Source organism: Chiloscyllium plagiosum, unplaced genomic scaffold (genome assembly GCF_037043375.1).
Source record: "Chiloscyllium plagiosum isolate Xiang-an unplaced genomic scaffold, Cpla_swu_hap1 HiC_scaffold_2, whole genome shotgun sequence".
NCBI lineage: Eukaryota > Metazoa > Chordata > Chondrichthyes > Orectolobiformes > Hemiscylliidae > Chiloscyllium > Chiloscyllium plagiosum.
Window position 1 is genome coordinate 43,901,188 of NW_028270140.1, and position 17,496 is coordinate 43,918,683.

At 41.1% G+C, this 17,496-nt stretch overlaps 1 protein-coding gene across 1 annotated transcript in view; it reads left to right on the forward strand.

Annotated features, from left to right (window-relative positions):
- The first annotated feature begins 1,335 nt into the window (after positions 1 to 1,335).
- Positions 1,336 to 17,496, forward strand: part of LOC122562489 (neuronal acetylcholine receptor subunit beta-3-like) — a 47,262-nt gene continuing 31,101 nt past the window's right edge. The window contains exon 1 of the mRNA XM_043715327.2: positions 1,336 to 2,004. Within this exon, the coding sequence (XP_043571262.2) occupies positions 1,950 to 2,004 (55 nt within the window). The 5' untranslated portion in view covers positions 1,336 to 1,949. The remainder of the gene's footprint in view (positions 2,005 to 17,496) is intronic.

Sequence of the window (17,496 nt, forward strand, 5' to 3'; positions counted from 1 at the left end):
AATCAAAGGAAACTTTCTTGAGGGTGAGGACCAATTCCACCAAGCGAATAAGTGTCGGTGGAGGGGAACATGTTTCTCGAGGTAGCTGGGCCTGTGGGAGAGGAAGCAATGGAAGGTTAGTTAGGCCCTGCTCATGGGGTATGCAGGTGGACAGAGACTGAATGGTCCATGGTGAAGATGAGACGTTCCTGTGTTCCAAGGTCAGCCTTGAAGACTGGCAATGCCACCTCTCTTCCAGGAATGCCTACCCTGAGGAAGTACTGCTCTTCTCTCTGACAGGATTTTCGTTTGTCTCTCTCCCCCTGTCCACCTTCACTGCTTTCCTTTTCTCTCTCAGTGTTCTCTTTATTGCTACCTTTGCTTCTGGAGCCATGACACACCTTCTCTCAGCCGAGTATAAATACCTCCGTATTTCTCCCTTTTTTTTTAGCTTTGACAAAGGGTCAGTTAGACTCGAAACGTCAGCTCTTTTCTCTCCTTACAGATGCTGCCAGACCGGCTGAGATTTTCCAGCATTTTCTCTTTCGGCGCCACAGTGGTGTTTTGTTGCTGTCCGCGGTGCTGAATTACAGTGCCAGCCCGTGCATAGTTCAGGTGGGCGATCTTCTGCTCTCCTGTGCAGTGCTCAGCTAACAACGGTCACTTAGAGGCATGTCACGATTTTGTAGTTGAACTAATCGTCGTATCCGGTTGGGTTGGAACGAATTTAACCTTCAGCAGGTCGGGGAATGCGCTTAATACCATTTCAGTAAAGGAAAATCTCGGTAAATAGATGAGGGAGAGAAATCGAGGGATGTGTTCATGGAGGTCGAAGGGCAGAGCCTCGTGTGGAGCATGAGCAACAGCATAGAACCATTGCGCTATGTGGCCTATAACTGTAAATAAGTTCTGTGTGACTCCATTGTACAAAGGCATTATATGGTTTCAATACATTGGTGAGATTCTGTGCATCCCGATAAACGTGTCTTTCTTGAATTGAGACCCAGAGTTGAATTCTGGAGCCCGTAGCCCTTTCGTCGAGTGTCCCTCCATCTCCCCTTTTACCCCGCCTTCTTAGAAAGTGCCCCTTTCAATGCCCATCTATTCCTCCTGCTGATCTATTTGGATACAACTTCAGTCCACTTATACTTAGCAGTTTTGCATTTCAGCACATTACGACTCTCCTCTCTCTTGTGTGTAGATATTTCCTAATCCTGGGCCCTTTGAAATGCTGAGTGTCAGTAACGTTTCCAGTTCGAGTGTAAGATCTGAACCTTAAGCAGCGTCCGTTCTCTCTACAGGTGCACATCTGACTTAGGTGTATCCTGAGCATCTTTCAGTCTCTTTCTTGGTGATGTATTTCTACTGCATGGCACCAAACCTCCATCGACATTTCTATAAAATTCACCATGAGTGATTATTTCTCCTGCACGCAGCAGCACGCACACACAAAGACAGTGTTCACTTTCACAGCACTAACACATGCATTGCATCAAGGGGAATCCACTTGATTTTAATTCAAAGTACATTCGTTCACTGAACAGGACAGTTTTCGCGTTCTGCCAATGAGTGATGATATATACTACGGGCAGAGGGGAAGCAGTTCACCCCAACTATAAGATCCGAATTCCATACGCAGAGCTCGACTGTAATTAGGACGCAGGACCTCAGCACTCCAGCGCGGCTGAAAGCCTGTGCAAATCGATGGAGTGGAATTTGCTGTCTCTCTCTCCGTGAGACTGGAAGATTTCTGATAAACAAAAAGCTGAATAAGTCCGCCGCTAATGCAACGTCTCTTGGACTGGAAATCCTCTGGGATACTCTGCGACCCATTTGTCCCGCCTGCTCTGATCTGTCTTGTTCCCTTCATGGGGTGCGGAGAAGTTGGGTCCAGTCTCGGGCTGAGGAAGCTTTCAGTGACTGTATCTCAAGGCTAAGAGTTTGCAGTGGCTGCCCCGAGAAGAGGTGACATGCAGTTGATACCAGCCCTGGTGATGTGTATTTTATCCCTGCCTTGTACAACAGGTAAGACACCCATCTCTCTATCGTTCAAGAGTCTGGACCGCAATTTACATTTTGAAAGCAAAAGACATGGGAAGATAGATGTTTTGAACATGATTTCTAATCGCTGCCAGTGAATAATTGAATGACGAGGCGATAGATCTGCGAGTATATGACACAGACTTGTCTCGTTGGACTCTCGTCTGAGCAGAAATCAGCCATAAAAATGGAGATTTCTGCCACAACCGATTTGCGAAATGATTTGCCTTAATCCACTCTCTCAATGATTCTACTCCACATGTAAACGGGCAGATCTGTACTTCTGTGTACAATCGTTTAATTTTAGAGTATATGCCTCAGAATTTTCGAAGTAAATTGGCCCTGGTAAAACTCAGATTTCCGTCACAGACGAGTGCAAAAGACGTTCTAAGTTGAATGAGAAACAATATGACAAAAGCTTCATTCTAAAAGAGAAAGACCATATATATATATATGAATCGGATTATGAAAAAAGCGAGGCAAACGCACAAGCTCTGGAGAAAAATTGTTTCCGTGCTCCACCATCTGGCTGATTCTTAATCTGATAATGTCAGGGGCATGTTCGCCTGGATCTTAGACTTTTTTCATATGTTTCTGTTCAAGAGAGAATGGTGGGTATGGGACAGATCTCGGAAGGATAGTGCTATTTGCAATCTCCAATTTCGATTCTACACCGCCAGACTTTTTTTGCCCTGTTTTAAAATATTGAAGCCTTGTAATTTGCCGAATTTCAGTGTAACCATTATACAAATTAGGTAACATTTAAAGAGAACTGAGCTAATAAATGAACCATCAAAGCGTAGAACAGCATTGGAAAATCCATTTGAAAGTAAATGGAGTCCCAGTTTGTAAATTTGCTAATTTGTTGCTAATTTAACTTATTAATATTATTTCCAAGTAAGGTAGCCTTTCATCGTTTGTCTTCATTTAATGCTCGTAACATATTTATACCATGGTAAAAACAAGGACTGCGGATGCTGGAAACCAGAGTCTAGATTAGAGTGGTGCTGGAAAAGCACAGCAGGTCAGGCAGCATCCGAGGAACAGGTAAATCGACGTTTCGGGCAAAAGCACTTCACCAGCAATAGAGGCAGGGTGACTGCGGTTTGAAGAAATATATGATTTCCAGCACCACTCTAAGCTAGACATATTTATACCATAGCTATTGTAGTTATACAGTAATTTGATAAATGTAGAGATGACAACAGTTTGGCAAAATAGTCTAAACATGAAAAACTGTCCAAAATAATGTTTGAAAATTATTTCTTATTTTTTTTCTTTGGATTGCCACACAGATGGCACGGTGTGACAGTAGTTAGCACAGCTGTCTCACAGCGCCAGAGGCACAGTTTCAATTTCAGCCTCAGGTGACTGCATTTGCACCTTCTCCCTATGTCTGCATGGGTTTCCTCCAGGTGCTCCAGTTTCCTCCCATAATCCAAAGATGTGCAGGTTGGTAGATTGGCTATGCCAAATTGTCCCCTAGTGTTCTGAAATGTGCAGGCTAGGTAGGTTAACAATGGTAAATGTGGGGTTGCGGTATAGGATGGGATGCTTTTCAGAAGATCCCTGTTGGGATCGTATGTTTTTTTCAGTTTTTAAAATGGAGTGAAACTTATTTCCTAAACATTGACCAAAGATACATAGATATGGCAGCACTCTTCCCCATGTTGTTGATAGTTAAACCTTGTCCTATTTTGTGCTGTTCCCCCAATGGTATTTGTTGTTGCATGGCTTGTTTGATTCAGTGTTTTACCGTGTCAGTCTGTGCAATCCCTACCAAAGCCTGTGACAGAGACATGAAAATATATAAACTGATAATACATTAACACAAGGTAGGCAATGACATTTGCTGTAAATTTGACTTAATATTTTTGAAAATATGGTTAATTAATATTTTGGAATTACTCTGTTGTTTTCAGATAGGAATAATTCTTTCCTTGCATGAAAAATAGAAAGAATAAAGAATACAGGATCAGAGCACAAGTCCTAAATTGGCAATGTCAGTGTTTTTATGCTCCTTATGATTTTACTTCTTATCCAACTTCATCCAACCCTTTCAACATAATCTTCCATTATTTTCTCCCCTATGCACCTGTCTAGCTTCCACTTAAGCAATTTGCTTCAAGCATTCCCTTCAAGCATTCCCATGTTAGTGAGTTTTTCTAACACAGACATGTCCATGTAATTATAATAATTTATGCTGCTTGATTTAGAATTAAGAAATAAAATATAATTGTAGCTGGAATTCTCAAATGTGAGGTTTTAATTAAACATATCAGACATGAGAAAAGAAAAATGAGCAGGGCCTGCATGTATACGTTGCCTTTCAGACCACAAATGTAGTGCTTTACAGCCAATTGTGTACTTTTCAAGAGTAGGTGCAATTACAATGTATTCAGCTTAAATGAATTTGGTATTGTGCCAATGGAACACTGGAATATTTCCTAAAATAATGAATTCAAATCCTTTAACTCTCTAAATGTTTAGTACAGTTAAGTTGTGCCAGTTTTTCAAGAGAGAATCAGAAGTTGTCCCCAAATTAGTTTTTTTTGGTAATTTTCTGTAAAATGAGAACTGTGAGAGCAGTGGGGAGTCTTTTTCTAAAGGATTATTCTGTATTAATTTCATTCTAATTATGCACTTGGATCCTTAGCTAATCAGAAAGATTAACTGAAATCAAGGGTAAAAGTAAATGCTTTATTAGATTGCAATTATGCAAATGATAAAGATGTTACAATGTTTCTGTCTTCTCCTGACATCCATAAATAGTAGTGTTTATTACCATATATAGATTCATGATGACAAACATCACATGTTCGATGACTGAGTGGTGTATAGATTTTGAAGGCTTGAACACTGAGGATATGGCTTTCATCATCTATTACGCTAACCTTGGACAAATGTCACTTCAAGAATGCTGGATGACAATGAAAGACACCTTACTTGCTGACTAAGTACTTCTGTGCTAACTGCAGTGCATATGATACTGAGTGGTTTCAGTTCAGTACACTTATAGTCCATATCTATATCCTTATAGTTACCACTATTCGTTACGATCATAAATAATGTAAGTAGCACTTATTTCATACAATAAAAATATTTAAATATCATAAAATAATATTTAATTCCTTTAGGGATGAAGAAAAACTGTTACCAGTGACAGAAAGGTTTATAATTGAAGGACAAAGACATAAGATAATTGGCAAAAGCAGTGATATGAAGGAAAAATTATTACATATTGTATTACTAGAATACATTGGCTCAGAAGGTGTTTAAAGCAGGCTCAATGATAATTTCAAAAGGGAATTAAATAACAACTTGATGGGGATTAATATTGTTGGGCTATGGGGAAGCAACAATCAAATGAAACTAATTTAATACTCACTATTTTTTCATGGGATGGACCTGCACTTTTTTCCAGCCCCAATTATCCTTGAACTGAATGGTTTAATAGGACATTTTAGAGGGCAGTTTAGAGTGATCATATTGCTATGGGTCTGGAGTCACATGAAGGTCTGATTCAGTAAGTAAGGTAGATTTCCTCTCTTAAAGTCAACAGTGAACCAGATAGATTTTTACAGCAAGTAATGATGGTTACCATGGTCACTCTTCCTGAGACTAGCTTTATAGACTAGATTTGTTCATTGAATTTGAATTGCACCAGCCACTATGTTGGGATTTGAATGCATGTCCACAAAAAAAGTAGCCTGCGCCTCCAGATGTCTAGTCCAATGACACTAGCATCACACCACCCTTTTCAAACAGCTTACTCAAGCACAATGTACTGAATGGCATCCTTCTGTGATGCATCAATCCTTAATTCCATTACCACTGCTCCAAACTTCAAATCCTCACTGGTGATTATTGGCATATTGATAGGTGGTAGTCAGAACCATGTCACCTATTATCAATAACCTTTTTCCCTTTGCAACAGTAAATTTTGCTTGAAATGAAGTTGTTATTATTTGTTAATTAAATAAAACTGGCTGATTTGTTTCTGATACTGAATTAATTAAATCTGATACTTATGTATTTGGTAATATCCACCACCTTTTTTAAATTCAAAATTTGCTATGTGCAATGGAGTACTGGGTTTAGAAAAGGAATATTTAGGTGGTTTCTTTTTGCCAGTGCAGAAATGTTGGGCTGAAGGTCTATCTACTGTGCTGTAGACCTCTGTGACTCTATGACTTCTTGATCTCTCCAACCTCAATTGTACATCAACAAATACATTAAATATTGTAAAAATGCCTTAGGATTTGAATAGCAAGAATTGATTACTATAGTGATTTATGGGTAACTTGTGATGTCATCAAAGATTATTGCCTGCAGTTGATAAACTAATGTCAAAGTATAAGCCAAAGAATTTAACTCAGTATTAGAAACAACCAAATAATACAGCCTGCAAGTAGAATCTTACTGTGGCATTAGAAGACTTGCCTGCTACCCAAATAGCTGATGAGAGAACCACACTGCCATTTCTTGGGAAAGCCCAATGAAATACAACCCAACATGGCAGTTGGGTTGGCCCTTCCTTTGGAATCAAGATTCAGGAGCTGAGGTGTCACTTACTGAGAGCCGATAGCCAAGTAAAAGTGGGCAGATCTTGTGCACAGCAGTGTCACTGGAGAGGCTGTCACTGCTGCCAGAAGGGCAGGTTTCAGATTTCCATGCTTGCAGAGTGACACGGAACACAAGTAAGTAATGTTAAGGGGTGAGGTAAGTGGGGCATTCACAGAATGGGGTCATGTGAAGACGAGGGGCAGCAAGGATAGGAAATTGATATTGAGTGGGCCCTTCCTTGCCAGAAGTTCAGTTTCTCAATTAGACACTGAATGTCCTGGATTGGGGGACTTCCATTCCCCTAGACCCCACCTCTCAAGTTGTCAAGCTTAATTTCAGCTGCTGTGCAAGTCAAATTGCAATATAGCCTCTGTGCAGCTGGGTTAATATGACAGTAGAAGGGGTCCTTTAAGTAACCAGTTAATTGACCACTTAAGACAGAGTATCCCAAGATGTATTTGGGAGCCGAAGTGTCATCATGCCAAAACGTTGGGGTTGAAGACTCCAGAGCAGCATATGGTGATTTTCCAAAATTCATTGGACTCTTGGGCAGTTTCAGCAGATTGGAAAACAGCAAATGTGATGCCACTGTTCAAAAAGGATGGTAAGCAAAAGATGGGGCATTATAGACCCATTAGCTTAACATCTGTAGTGGGGAAGATGCTTGAGCCTATTATCAAGGAAGAAATAGCAAGGCATCTAGATTGAAATTGTTTGATTGGGTAGATTCAGTATGACTTCATGAAGGGCAGGTCATGGAATCAAAGAGATGTACAGCATGGCAACAGACCGTTCGGTTCACCCCATCCATGCTGAACAGCTATCCCAATCCAATCTAGTCCCACCTGCCAGCACCCGGTCCATATCCCTCCAAACCCTTCCTATTCATATACACATCCAAATGACTTTTAAATGTTGCAATTGTACCAGCATCCACCACTTCCTGTGGCAGCTCATTCCATACACGTACCACCCTCTGTGTGAAAATGTTGCCCCTTAGGTCCCTTTTATATCTTTCCCCTCTCACCCTTAACCTATGCCCTCTATTTCTGGACTCCTCCAACCCAGGGAAAAGACTTTATCTGTTTACCCTATCCATGCCCCTCATAATTTTGTAAACCTCTGTAAGGTTACCCCTCAACCTCTGACGCTCCAGGGAAAACAGCTCCAGCCTGTTCAGCTTCTCCCTATAGCTCAAATCCTCCAACCCTGGTAACGTTCTTGTAAATCTTTTCTGAATCCTTTCAAGTTTCACAACATCTTTCTGATAGGAAGGAGACCAGAATTGCATGCAATATTCCAACAGTGGCCTAACCAATGTCCTGTACAGCCGCAACATGACCTCCCAACTCCTGTTCTCAATACTCTGACCGATAAAGGAAAGCATACCAAATGCCTTCTTCACTATCCTATCTACCTGCAACTCAATTTTCAAGGAGCTATGAACCTGCACTCAAAGGTAATTTTGTTCAGCAATATTCTGAGGACCTTACCATTAATTGTATAAGTTCTGCTAAGATTTGCTTTCCCAAAATGCAGTACCTTGCATTTATCTGAATTAAACTCCATCTGCCACTTCTCAGCCATTAGCCCATCTGATCAAGATTCTGTTGTAATCTGAGGTAACCTTCTTTGCTGTCCACTACACCTCCAATTCTGCAAACTTACTAACTCTACCTCTTATGCTCATATCTAAATCACTTACATAAGTGACGAAAAGTAGAGGACCCAGCACCAATCCTTGAGGTACTCCACTGGTCACAGGCCTCCAGTCTGAAAAACAGCCCTCTACCACCACCCTCTGTCCTCTACCTTTGAGCCAGTTCTGTATCCAATTGGCTAGTTCTCCCTGTATTCCATGGGATCTAACCTTGCTAACCAGTGTCCCATGGGGAACCTTGTCGAACGCCTTACTGAAGACAAATAGATCACATCTACCGTGCTCTGCCATCATCAATCCTCTTTGTTACTTCTTCAAAAAACTCAATCAAGTTTGTGAGACATGAATTCCCACGCACAAAGCCATGTTGACTATCCCTAATCAGTCTTTGCCTTTCCAAATACATGTACATCCTGTCCCTCAGGTTTCCCTCCAATAACTTGCCCACCCACTGACGTCAGGCTCACTGGTCTATAGTTCCCTGGCTTGTCCTTACCACCCTTCTTAAACAGTGGCACCATGTTAGCCAACCTCCAGTCTTCCTTAAGGTCATGCTTAACTAATTTACTGGAATTCAATGAAGAGATTATGAGCAAGGTGGACAATGGAGACCCAATAGATGTGGTGTAGCTAGATTTCCAAAAGGCCTTTGACAAGGTGCTGTACAAGAGGTTGCTGCATAAGATAAAGATGCATGGCAGTACAGGTAAAGTATTAGCATGGATAGAGGATTGGTTGACGAACAGGAAGCAAAGAGTGGGGATAAATGAGTGCTATTCTGGTTGTCAATCAGTAACTAGTAGTGTGCCTCAGAGATCATTATTGGGACAGCAATTATTCACAATTTACATAGATGATTTAGACTTAGGGACCATGTGTAGTGTGTCAAAGTTTGCAGCTGACACTAAGGCGAGTAGCAGAGCAAAGTGCTGTGAAACTTTACAGAGGAACAAAGATACTTTAAGTGAGTGGGCAAAAGTCTGGCAAGTGGAATACAGTGCTAATAAAAGTGAAGTCATCCATGTTGGTAGGAGTAACACTAAAAAGGACTATAACATGAATGGTAAAATGTTGCAGTATCCACTATTCAGACAGACCTGGGTATCCTTATGCATAAATCACAGGAGATTGTTCTGTAGGTTCAACAGGCAATTAGAAAGACAAATGGAACTTTTTCCTTCATTGCTAAAAGGATTGAGTATAAAAGCAGGGAGGTTACGTTGCCAGTGTAAATGGAGCTGGTGAGGCCACCCCTGGAGTGTGCAGTTTTAGTCTCCTTACTTGAGAAATGGTGTACTACCACTGGAGGGGGTGCAGAGGAGGTTCACTAGGTTGATTCCAGAGTTAAGGGAGTTGTCTTATGAGCAGAAACTGAGTAGTCTGGGATTATGTTTATTGGAATTTAGAAGAATGAGGGAGGATCTTACAGAAACATATAAAATTACGAAGGGAATAGATAAGATAGACATAGAGAGCATGTTTCTGCTGGCTGGTGAAACTAGGACAAGGGGGCAAAACCTCAAAATTAGGGGGAGCAGATTTAGCACTGAATTGAGAAGGAACTTCTTCACTCAGAGGGTTGTGAATCTGTAGAAATTTCTGTCCAGTGAAGTAGTCAATGTTTTTAAAGCTAAGATAGTATTTTTTTGAACAACAAAGGAATTAAGGGTTCTGGTGAGAGGGCGGCTAAGTGAAACTGAGGCGGAAAGATCAGCCATGATCTTATTGAAAGGCAGAGCAGACTCGAAGGACCAGATGGCCTACTCCTGCTCTTAGCTCTTATGTTCTTATGTTGTAAAGTTCTGACCAGGTTCGGACAGTCGAGCTTGTACAGATACCTGGGTTCCAGATTCCCCAAACAACTCACATGGTCTTAATCATCATGCAACTCTTCCAAAGTCAACATTGACTTCATTCTAATCAGAACTCAATTCTGATGGTGGTCAAATAGTCAGAGTTCAGGTACAAACACCATCCTACTTATTTACATGCCTTCTGGCCTCCAAACTCACCATCAGTGACATCCACTATTTATGATGCTAGCCTTATCACAACTTATAGTCATTAACACTTCATTTTTTTGTGTCATGAGCATTTTTAAAAATAAAATTACAAGAAAACAAATTTACATACTTATAGATAGTCAAGAGAGAATATAAATCTATATAAGCTCAGATGGTGCTTCTAAATAATATAATGCTAGAAATTAGCACCAACTGCTTTGAAAATAAAGAGTCCGACTGGTCAGATTTCCTTAGTTTTGTATCAAAATCAGATAATAGTTGGAATTGATCATTTTGATTACGTGACAAACTTGGTCAATATTTTAATAAGAAACAGTTAAGTTGGCTACAATAGAGAAATCCTGGTTGTAAATCCTACTGCCTTTTCAAGAATGTGATGTTCTTAGACTTAGTTCTTTAACAAATTTCAAGTAATATCATTCCTACTTCTCCAAGACTGTATCCACCTAATATAGTAGGATTTCAGAGAAGTGATTTCCTCAGCTTGATAATGAACTGGCTGGCTGAGCCCTTTCCTTTAGTACTCTCCTGTCAACACTAACTGGAAAGAACATGCAGATTTCTTCAGCTTGGCAACTAAGGTCATCTCCTGTGACTCTGTACCCCAGTCCCCGTTCCTTCCTCCTCAATCTCTGATTAATTCCCTAGCTGTTTCACAATCATCTTCCCATCCTCCCTCCAATGGTCTCACTCCCCTCCACACCTGTCCAACTGGTCCAGATTCAAATTCCCCCATTTGAAAGATTTTTTATAAACTGTTATGAGGCAGTTTTCCGCAGATACATTAAGTATGAAAAGAGAATCTCAGGTGAATAGGGTGCTGTTGTGGTTAAAGTACCAATTCACCCAAAGTTTAGTGCAAAATATCTTCTCAGTAAAGACATTGAACTCTGCTGTAGGAATGGCTGACAGAGGATCAGATATGATGGATTGCCAGCTAAATTGGTTACTAGTGCTCATTAAGAAGACTGCATTGTATCTTGAAAACTAGCACTTAATCTAAACCTGTCTCCTAGTTGCTTCTAGCAGAGTGACAATAAGCAATGTCATTGAGAGGATTTTAAACACAACTTCATTTTATTATCTTTTACTGTTTACTTGGTGCTGAAGACTTGAAGAGAACTTGTGAAAGCCATCATTGAAGATTTTCTAAGACATTTTACAAAGCTTTCACACATACTTGAGAAATATTTGTTCTGCAAATTCTCTGAGGACTTCAGTTAAATAGAGTGAGTGCTGTACTCCTCTATCTTATTCACTCTTTACAGGAGTACCAGAACATTGTGACTTCTTGTTCATGAACATCTTGCTAAGGGGCATTTCTGTTCTGATAGTAGAATGGAAAGAGAGCATGAAGTCAAGCAGATCTGCACCAACTTCTACTCGGTAGTAGGATGTGAGAAATAGGAGGGAAAGACGGATTCCTTCTTCCTTAGGAGTAAAGTCATCTTCTGTACTTGTTCGAGGAGAAAGTGAGGTCTGCAGATGCTGGAGATCAAAGTTGAAACTTTATTGCTGGAACAGCACAGCAGGTCAGGCAGCATTCAGGGAACAGGAGATTCGACGTTTCGGGCACAGGCCCTTCTTCAGGAATGAGCAGAGAGTGTTCAGCAGGAGAAGATAAAAGGTAGGGAGGAGGGACTTGGAGGAGGGGAGTTGGAAATGTGATAGGTGGAAAGAGGTCAAGGTGAGGGTGATAGGTCGGAGTAGGGTGGAGGCGGAGAGGTCAAGAAGAAGACTGCAGGTCAGGAAGGCGGTGCCGGGCTGGAAGGATCCGGCTGAGACAAGGTGGGGGGAGGGGGGATGAAGAAACTGGTGAAGTCCAAGTTCATCCCCTGCGGTTGGAGGGTTCCCAGTCGGAAGATAAGACGCTCCTCCTCCGACCGTCGGGTTGTTGTGGTTTGGCGGTGGATGAGTCCAATGACCTGCATATCCTCGGTGGAGTGGGAGGGGGAGTTGAAATGCTGTGCCACAGGTTGGTTGGGTTGGTTCGTCCGGGTGGCCCAGAGGTGCTCTCTGAATCGCTCCGCAAGTAGGCGGCCTGTCTCCCCAATATAGAGGAGGCCACACCGGCTGCAGCGGATGCAGTAGATGATGTGGGTGGAGGTGCAGGTGAATCTGTGGCGGATATGGAAGTTTCCCTTGGGGCCTTGGAGAGAAGTGAGGGGGGAGGTGTGGGCGCAAGTGTTGCACCTCCTGCGGTTGCAAGGGAAGGTGCCGGGAGTGGTGGTTGGGTCGGTGGGGGGTGTGGATCTGACAAGGGAGTCGCGGAGGGAGTGGTATATAATTAGGACCAAATTACTTGCTAAAAGCAGACTTTCAAACAGACATGTCTCATCATATAGCATAACACAACCATGCAGCTCCTGTTTCCAATTTTTCATCAGAAATGATCTCCTAAGTAAAAGCAAGTTATTATTTGTGATGAACTGTGATGAATTGAATTGAATTGAATTTACTTTATTGTCACGTGTACCGAGGCACAGTGAAAAGCTTTGTCTTGCAAGCAATACAGGCAGATCACATATTCAAGTAGCATAGATAGTAAATAAAAGGTAAACAGCTGCAAAAACAAAAACACAGATACAGGCGAATGATAAGAGTTTGTGAGCCCATTCAGTATTCTAACAACAGTAAGCTTGAAACTATTACAAAACCAGTTGGTGCGTGTGTTCAGGATTCTGTATCTTCTCCCCGATGGTAGAGGTTGTAGAAAAACATTGCCAGGTTGGGATGGATCTTTGAGAATGCTGGCAGCCTTTACTTGACAGCGGGCCTGGTAGATGGATTCTATAGATAGGAGGTTGGCCTTTGTGATTGTCCAGGCTGAGTTCACCACTCTCTGTAACCGTCTCCGGTACAGTTGAATGGTACTCGATAGCGCAGCTATAAAAATTGGCAAGGATTTTCGCCGTCATGCCAAATTTCCTCAGCTGCCTGAGGAAGAAGAGTCATTGTTGGGCCTTTGTAACCTGTACATCTACTGCTCCAAGAGTCCAAGAAAGCTTGTTGTGGGTGACCACTCCCAGGAGCTTGACACTTTCCACTCGTTCCCCCTCTGTGCTATTAATGTGTAGGGGAACATGAGTAATATCCTGCCGGACGTCAATAAGGAGTTCCTTGGTTTTGCTGGCATTGAGAGCTAGGTTGTTCTCAGTGCAGCATTTTTCCAGGTCTTCCACCTCCCAACTGTATTCTGTTTCATGACTGTCTGAGATTTGACCAACTATGGTGGTGTCATCAGCAAACTTGCAAATGGCATTAGTCTGTTATTTTGCGACGCAGTCATGGGTATACAGTGAGTACAGTAGGGGGGGCTCCAGTATGCACCCCTGGGGGGCTCCAGTATTGAGTGTTAGTGAGGATGAAATATTGTCCCAACCTTCACTGATTGTGGCCTGTGGGTCAGGAAACTGAGGATCCAGTTGCAGAGAGGGGGTCTTAGTCCAAGATCAATAAGTTTAGAATCAGTCTGAAGGGGATAATGGTGTTGAAGGCTGAACTGTAGTCAATGAATAGGATTCTTATGGTGGCTGTTCTTGGTGTCAAGGTGTTCTAGGAAGGAGTGAAAAGCAAATGATATGGCATCTGACATGGATCTGTTGGTCTGATAGGCAAACTGGAGTGGGTCAAGAGTAATGGGGAAGCTGGAGCTGATTAATGCCATGACCAGCCTTTCAAAGCACTTCATGACCACAAAGTTAGGGCCACTGGGTGGTGGTCATTGAGACATGCTGCATGAGCCTTTTTAGACACAGGGATGATGTTGGCCCTCTTGAAACAGGCAGGGACAGTGGCCTGCTGCAGGGAGAGATTGAAGATGTCCGATGAAATAGTTAGGGATGAAATAGAAAAAGATCTAAAAGTTGTTTAGACTTTATTTCCAAACTTTCTTGAGTTTTCTATCATAGTATTCAACTCTTGCATGAACATTTTGTGATTATGATCTCTTTTGACCTATCTGGGTATTGATTGCATTTATTCTTAATTCTTCATATAAGGAACCTTCTGACTTTTGCCTTTTGCCAGTTTGAATCAGGGTTCAACTTTAAATAATCTGGATTACCTTTTGCCAAATTGTTTACCATTTTCTATAGCTCCACGGGATTCAAATTTAACGACTTTATTTTACAATGCTGGAAAACACAGGTATTGTTATATTTCTCAGTTAAATGCTCAGCACAGTGGCTTAAATCTGCAATGCTTCTCTACTTTGAATCTTTTACTTGGATTGCCAAAACTGGATACAGTGCTCATGGAGCAATCTAATCAGGACTAGACAAATTTAATATAAGCTCCAGTTGTTTATGCTTCCATGTACGTAGGTATTCTGCCTATAAGGATTTTCTTATACATCCATGGGATCTGAGCATTGTTGGCAAGACCAGTATTTATGCTCCATCCCTATTTAGCCCTAGCTGAATGGCTTGCAGCGGACAATTAAGAAATAACATTGCTGTTAGTCTGAAGTCATGACCAAGGAAGGGAGTGAAGATGCTCCTATCTTAAGGACGCATTGGAGGTGGTTCAGAGGACATCTTCTGAGGCAAAGTTGGACTGGGCTTCACTCCACTGGAGTTTAGAAAAGTCAGGAATAACTTGATTGAATTGCATAAGATCCTGAGTCTTAGCAAGTTGGACATGAAAGGCAGTCTTCTTTTGGTGAGTCCAGGATTAGGGGGCATAATTTAAAAATTAGCGGCTGCTCTTTTAGGATAACAACAAGGTCAATTTCTTTCTCAAAGACTAGTGTGACTGAGAACTGTCTCTCTCAGAAGGCATTAGAAACAGAATCATTGAACATTTTTAAGATACATACAGGTTGATTCTTGGTAGACAAGGGAATCAAAGTAACTGGGATTGATGGAAATGCAGAATTAAAAATGCAAATATAACAGCCATGATCTTACTGAAAGGTGGTGTAGGCTTGAGAAGCCAAATGTCCTACTTCTGTTCCTAATTCATATGTTCCTACTTTAAGACACTGGCGAAGCAAATAGGATTTTACAACAACCACATGGCCAGCACTCGGAAATTTAAGTTGTTAAAAAATGTATTTGTAAATTCCCCAACTGCTGCAGTGGAATTTGAACTCCTGGTCTCTGATTTACTCAGCCTGTAACATAACGTCTATGTCACCATCATCTATGATGAGGTGAAATGATTGAAAATATTAAACAGCAAGTGGCCAAAATTCCAAACGCCACAATCCTGCTTATAATGTAAGTACATTTGAGTACATTGTACCTTTAAGCCATTAAACTCACATATCTTTTGCTGTTTTGATTTCAGCTTAAATCAATAATGAGTTAATTTTGTTTACTTTTTAGTCAATGCCAGACTCAAATTAAACACCACTTCTAATGAGGTATGATTTGGAGATGCCGGTATTGGACTGGGGTGTACAAAGTTAAAAATCACACAACACCAGGTTATAGTCCAACAAGTTTAATTGGAAGCACACTAGCTTTCGGAGCGACGCTCCTTCATCAGGTGATTGTGGAGGGCTCGATCGTAACACAGAATTTATAGCAAAACTTTGCAGTATGATGTAACTGAAATTATACATTGAAGAATTGATTGTCTGGTAAGTCTTTCATCTTCATGTGTGATTTTTAACTCTAATGAGGTAAGTTGACTGTTGCACTGATTTGGAATCGATCAATCAATGCGAACAACTCATTATTTGGCCCAAGTTTTAAAAAGCCATTGATATCCAGTCCATGAGACCATGTCACCCTATTGCTAGTACTCCCAAATAACATATGAGCCTTACTGATGAGAAAATAAATTTCAACAGAACTGTCCTATCTTGACTTCAATTGTCAGATAAATCGATAAATGTGGCATGGATTAAAAATAAGGGCTGGGATATTTCAATTCTGTGTGATTCAGCCCATCATTTTCTATTATTCACTCTAGTAATCAGAGATTCAGAATACAGAAGTGCAAATCAGTGCCAATATTGTAGAGTAGCTGGAATGGAGAGCACTGGTGCTGGCCCACATTTCATCCATTCTATTCCCCCAAATTTTCACTCCTTTTCTGAAAATGCTGATGGTTTAGTGGAGGTGAATGGAAGAGACATATTTTGTACAGAGGCTTACTGGCTCGTGGTGTAAGGTTGCCCTGAACAGAATGTTTTACGTGGTATGGCAAATCTTATGTTATCGCCTATAAGTTAAGAAACTTGGTATGGATGTAATGGTATTGATGAAACCAACAGATGTTTATTGTATCTAACTACTGTGTGCAAATATTATGTTCCACAGACACATAAGTGTCTGGGCTAACAGTAAACTATACTTCAAGTGATCCAAGCTAAGAGACCTTTATATCTTCATGTCACATTCTATAATGCAATGATGCGATCATGAGCTTGTGTCTTAAAGATATTCTAGCAGAACGACTGTGAGACATAAAGTAATTGCCCACTTTGGCCAAATATTCCATTTACATGCTGTGCCTTTTTTTTGCTGAGTTGATGATTCCACAGATATTGGGTGGCTTTTTTTACCGCTAGTTTTTTGGTGTCTGCCAATGATATTATTCTTTTTATTTACTCTTTCAAGGAATGCTGCATCATTGGCAAGACCAGAATTAATTGCCCATCCATAATGGAAGTTAATGGCTTGCTGGGTCATCTTAGAGAACAATGAAGAGTTTAGGACATTCCCACAGGTTTGGAGTCACAAGTAGACCAGACTGGGCAAAGAAGTTGAATTTCATAATGGACAATTGTGAGCCAGTTGGATATTTGATAATTGTTGTCCTGGTCACCATTACCGAAACTAGCGTTAACTTCCAGATTTATTAAGTGAATTTAAATTCCACCAGCTGCCTTAGTTAGATTGGGCCCCATGCATCAAGAGTAACGCCTGGATCTCCATATTACTAGTCCAGTAACATTACCCCTACACCATCAAATGTGACATCAAAGTGCCCACATAAAATTGAAAAATGCCCTCATCCAATACTGTTTATTGCTTTTCTGATTCACATAGTTTAGCTATTCACTGGATAATTCCAATGAATTACTTCACCTACTAGAATCAGAGGACAGAGACTAATCTTTCTATTCACAAGTTAGTTTTACTAGCGACCACCCGATCAGCGAATAAAAAGGAGGCAGGTTGTACTGGAGCGGCCATTTTTGAGAGCGGCTGTGGTCGGAGTGCTGCTGGTAGGTCTAACTGTGGGCTTCGGTGAATACTGAGCTTTGTTAAG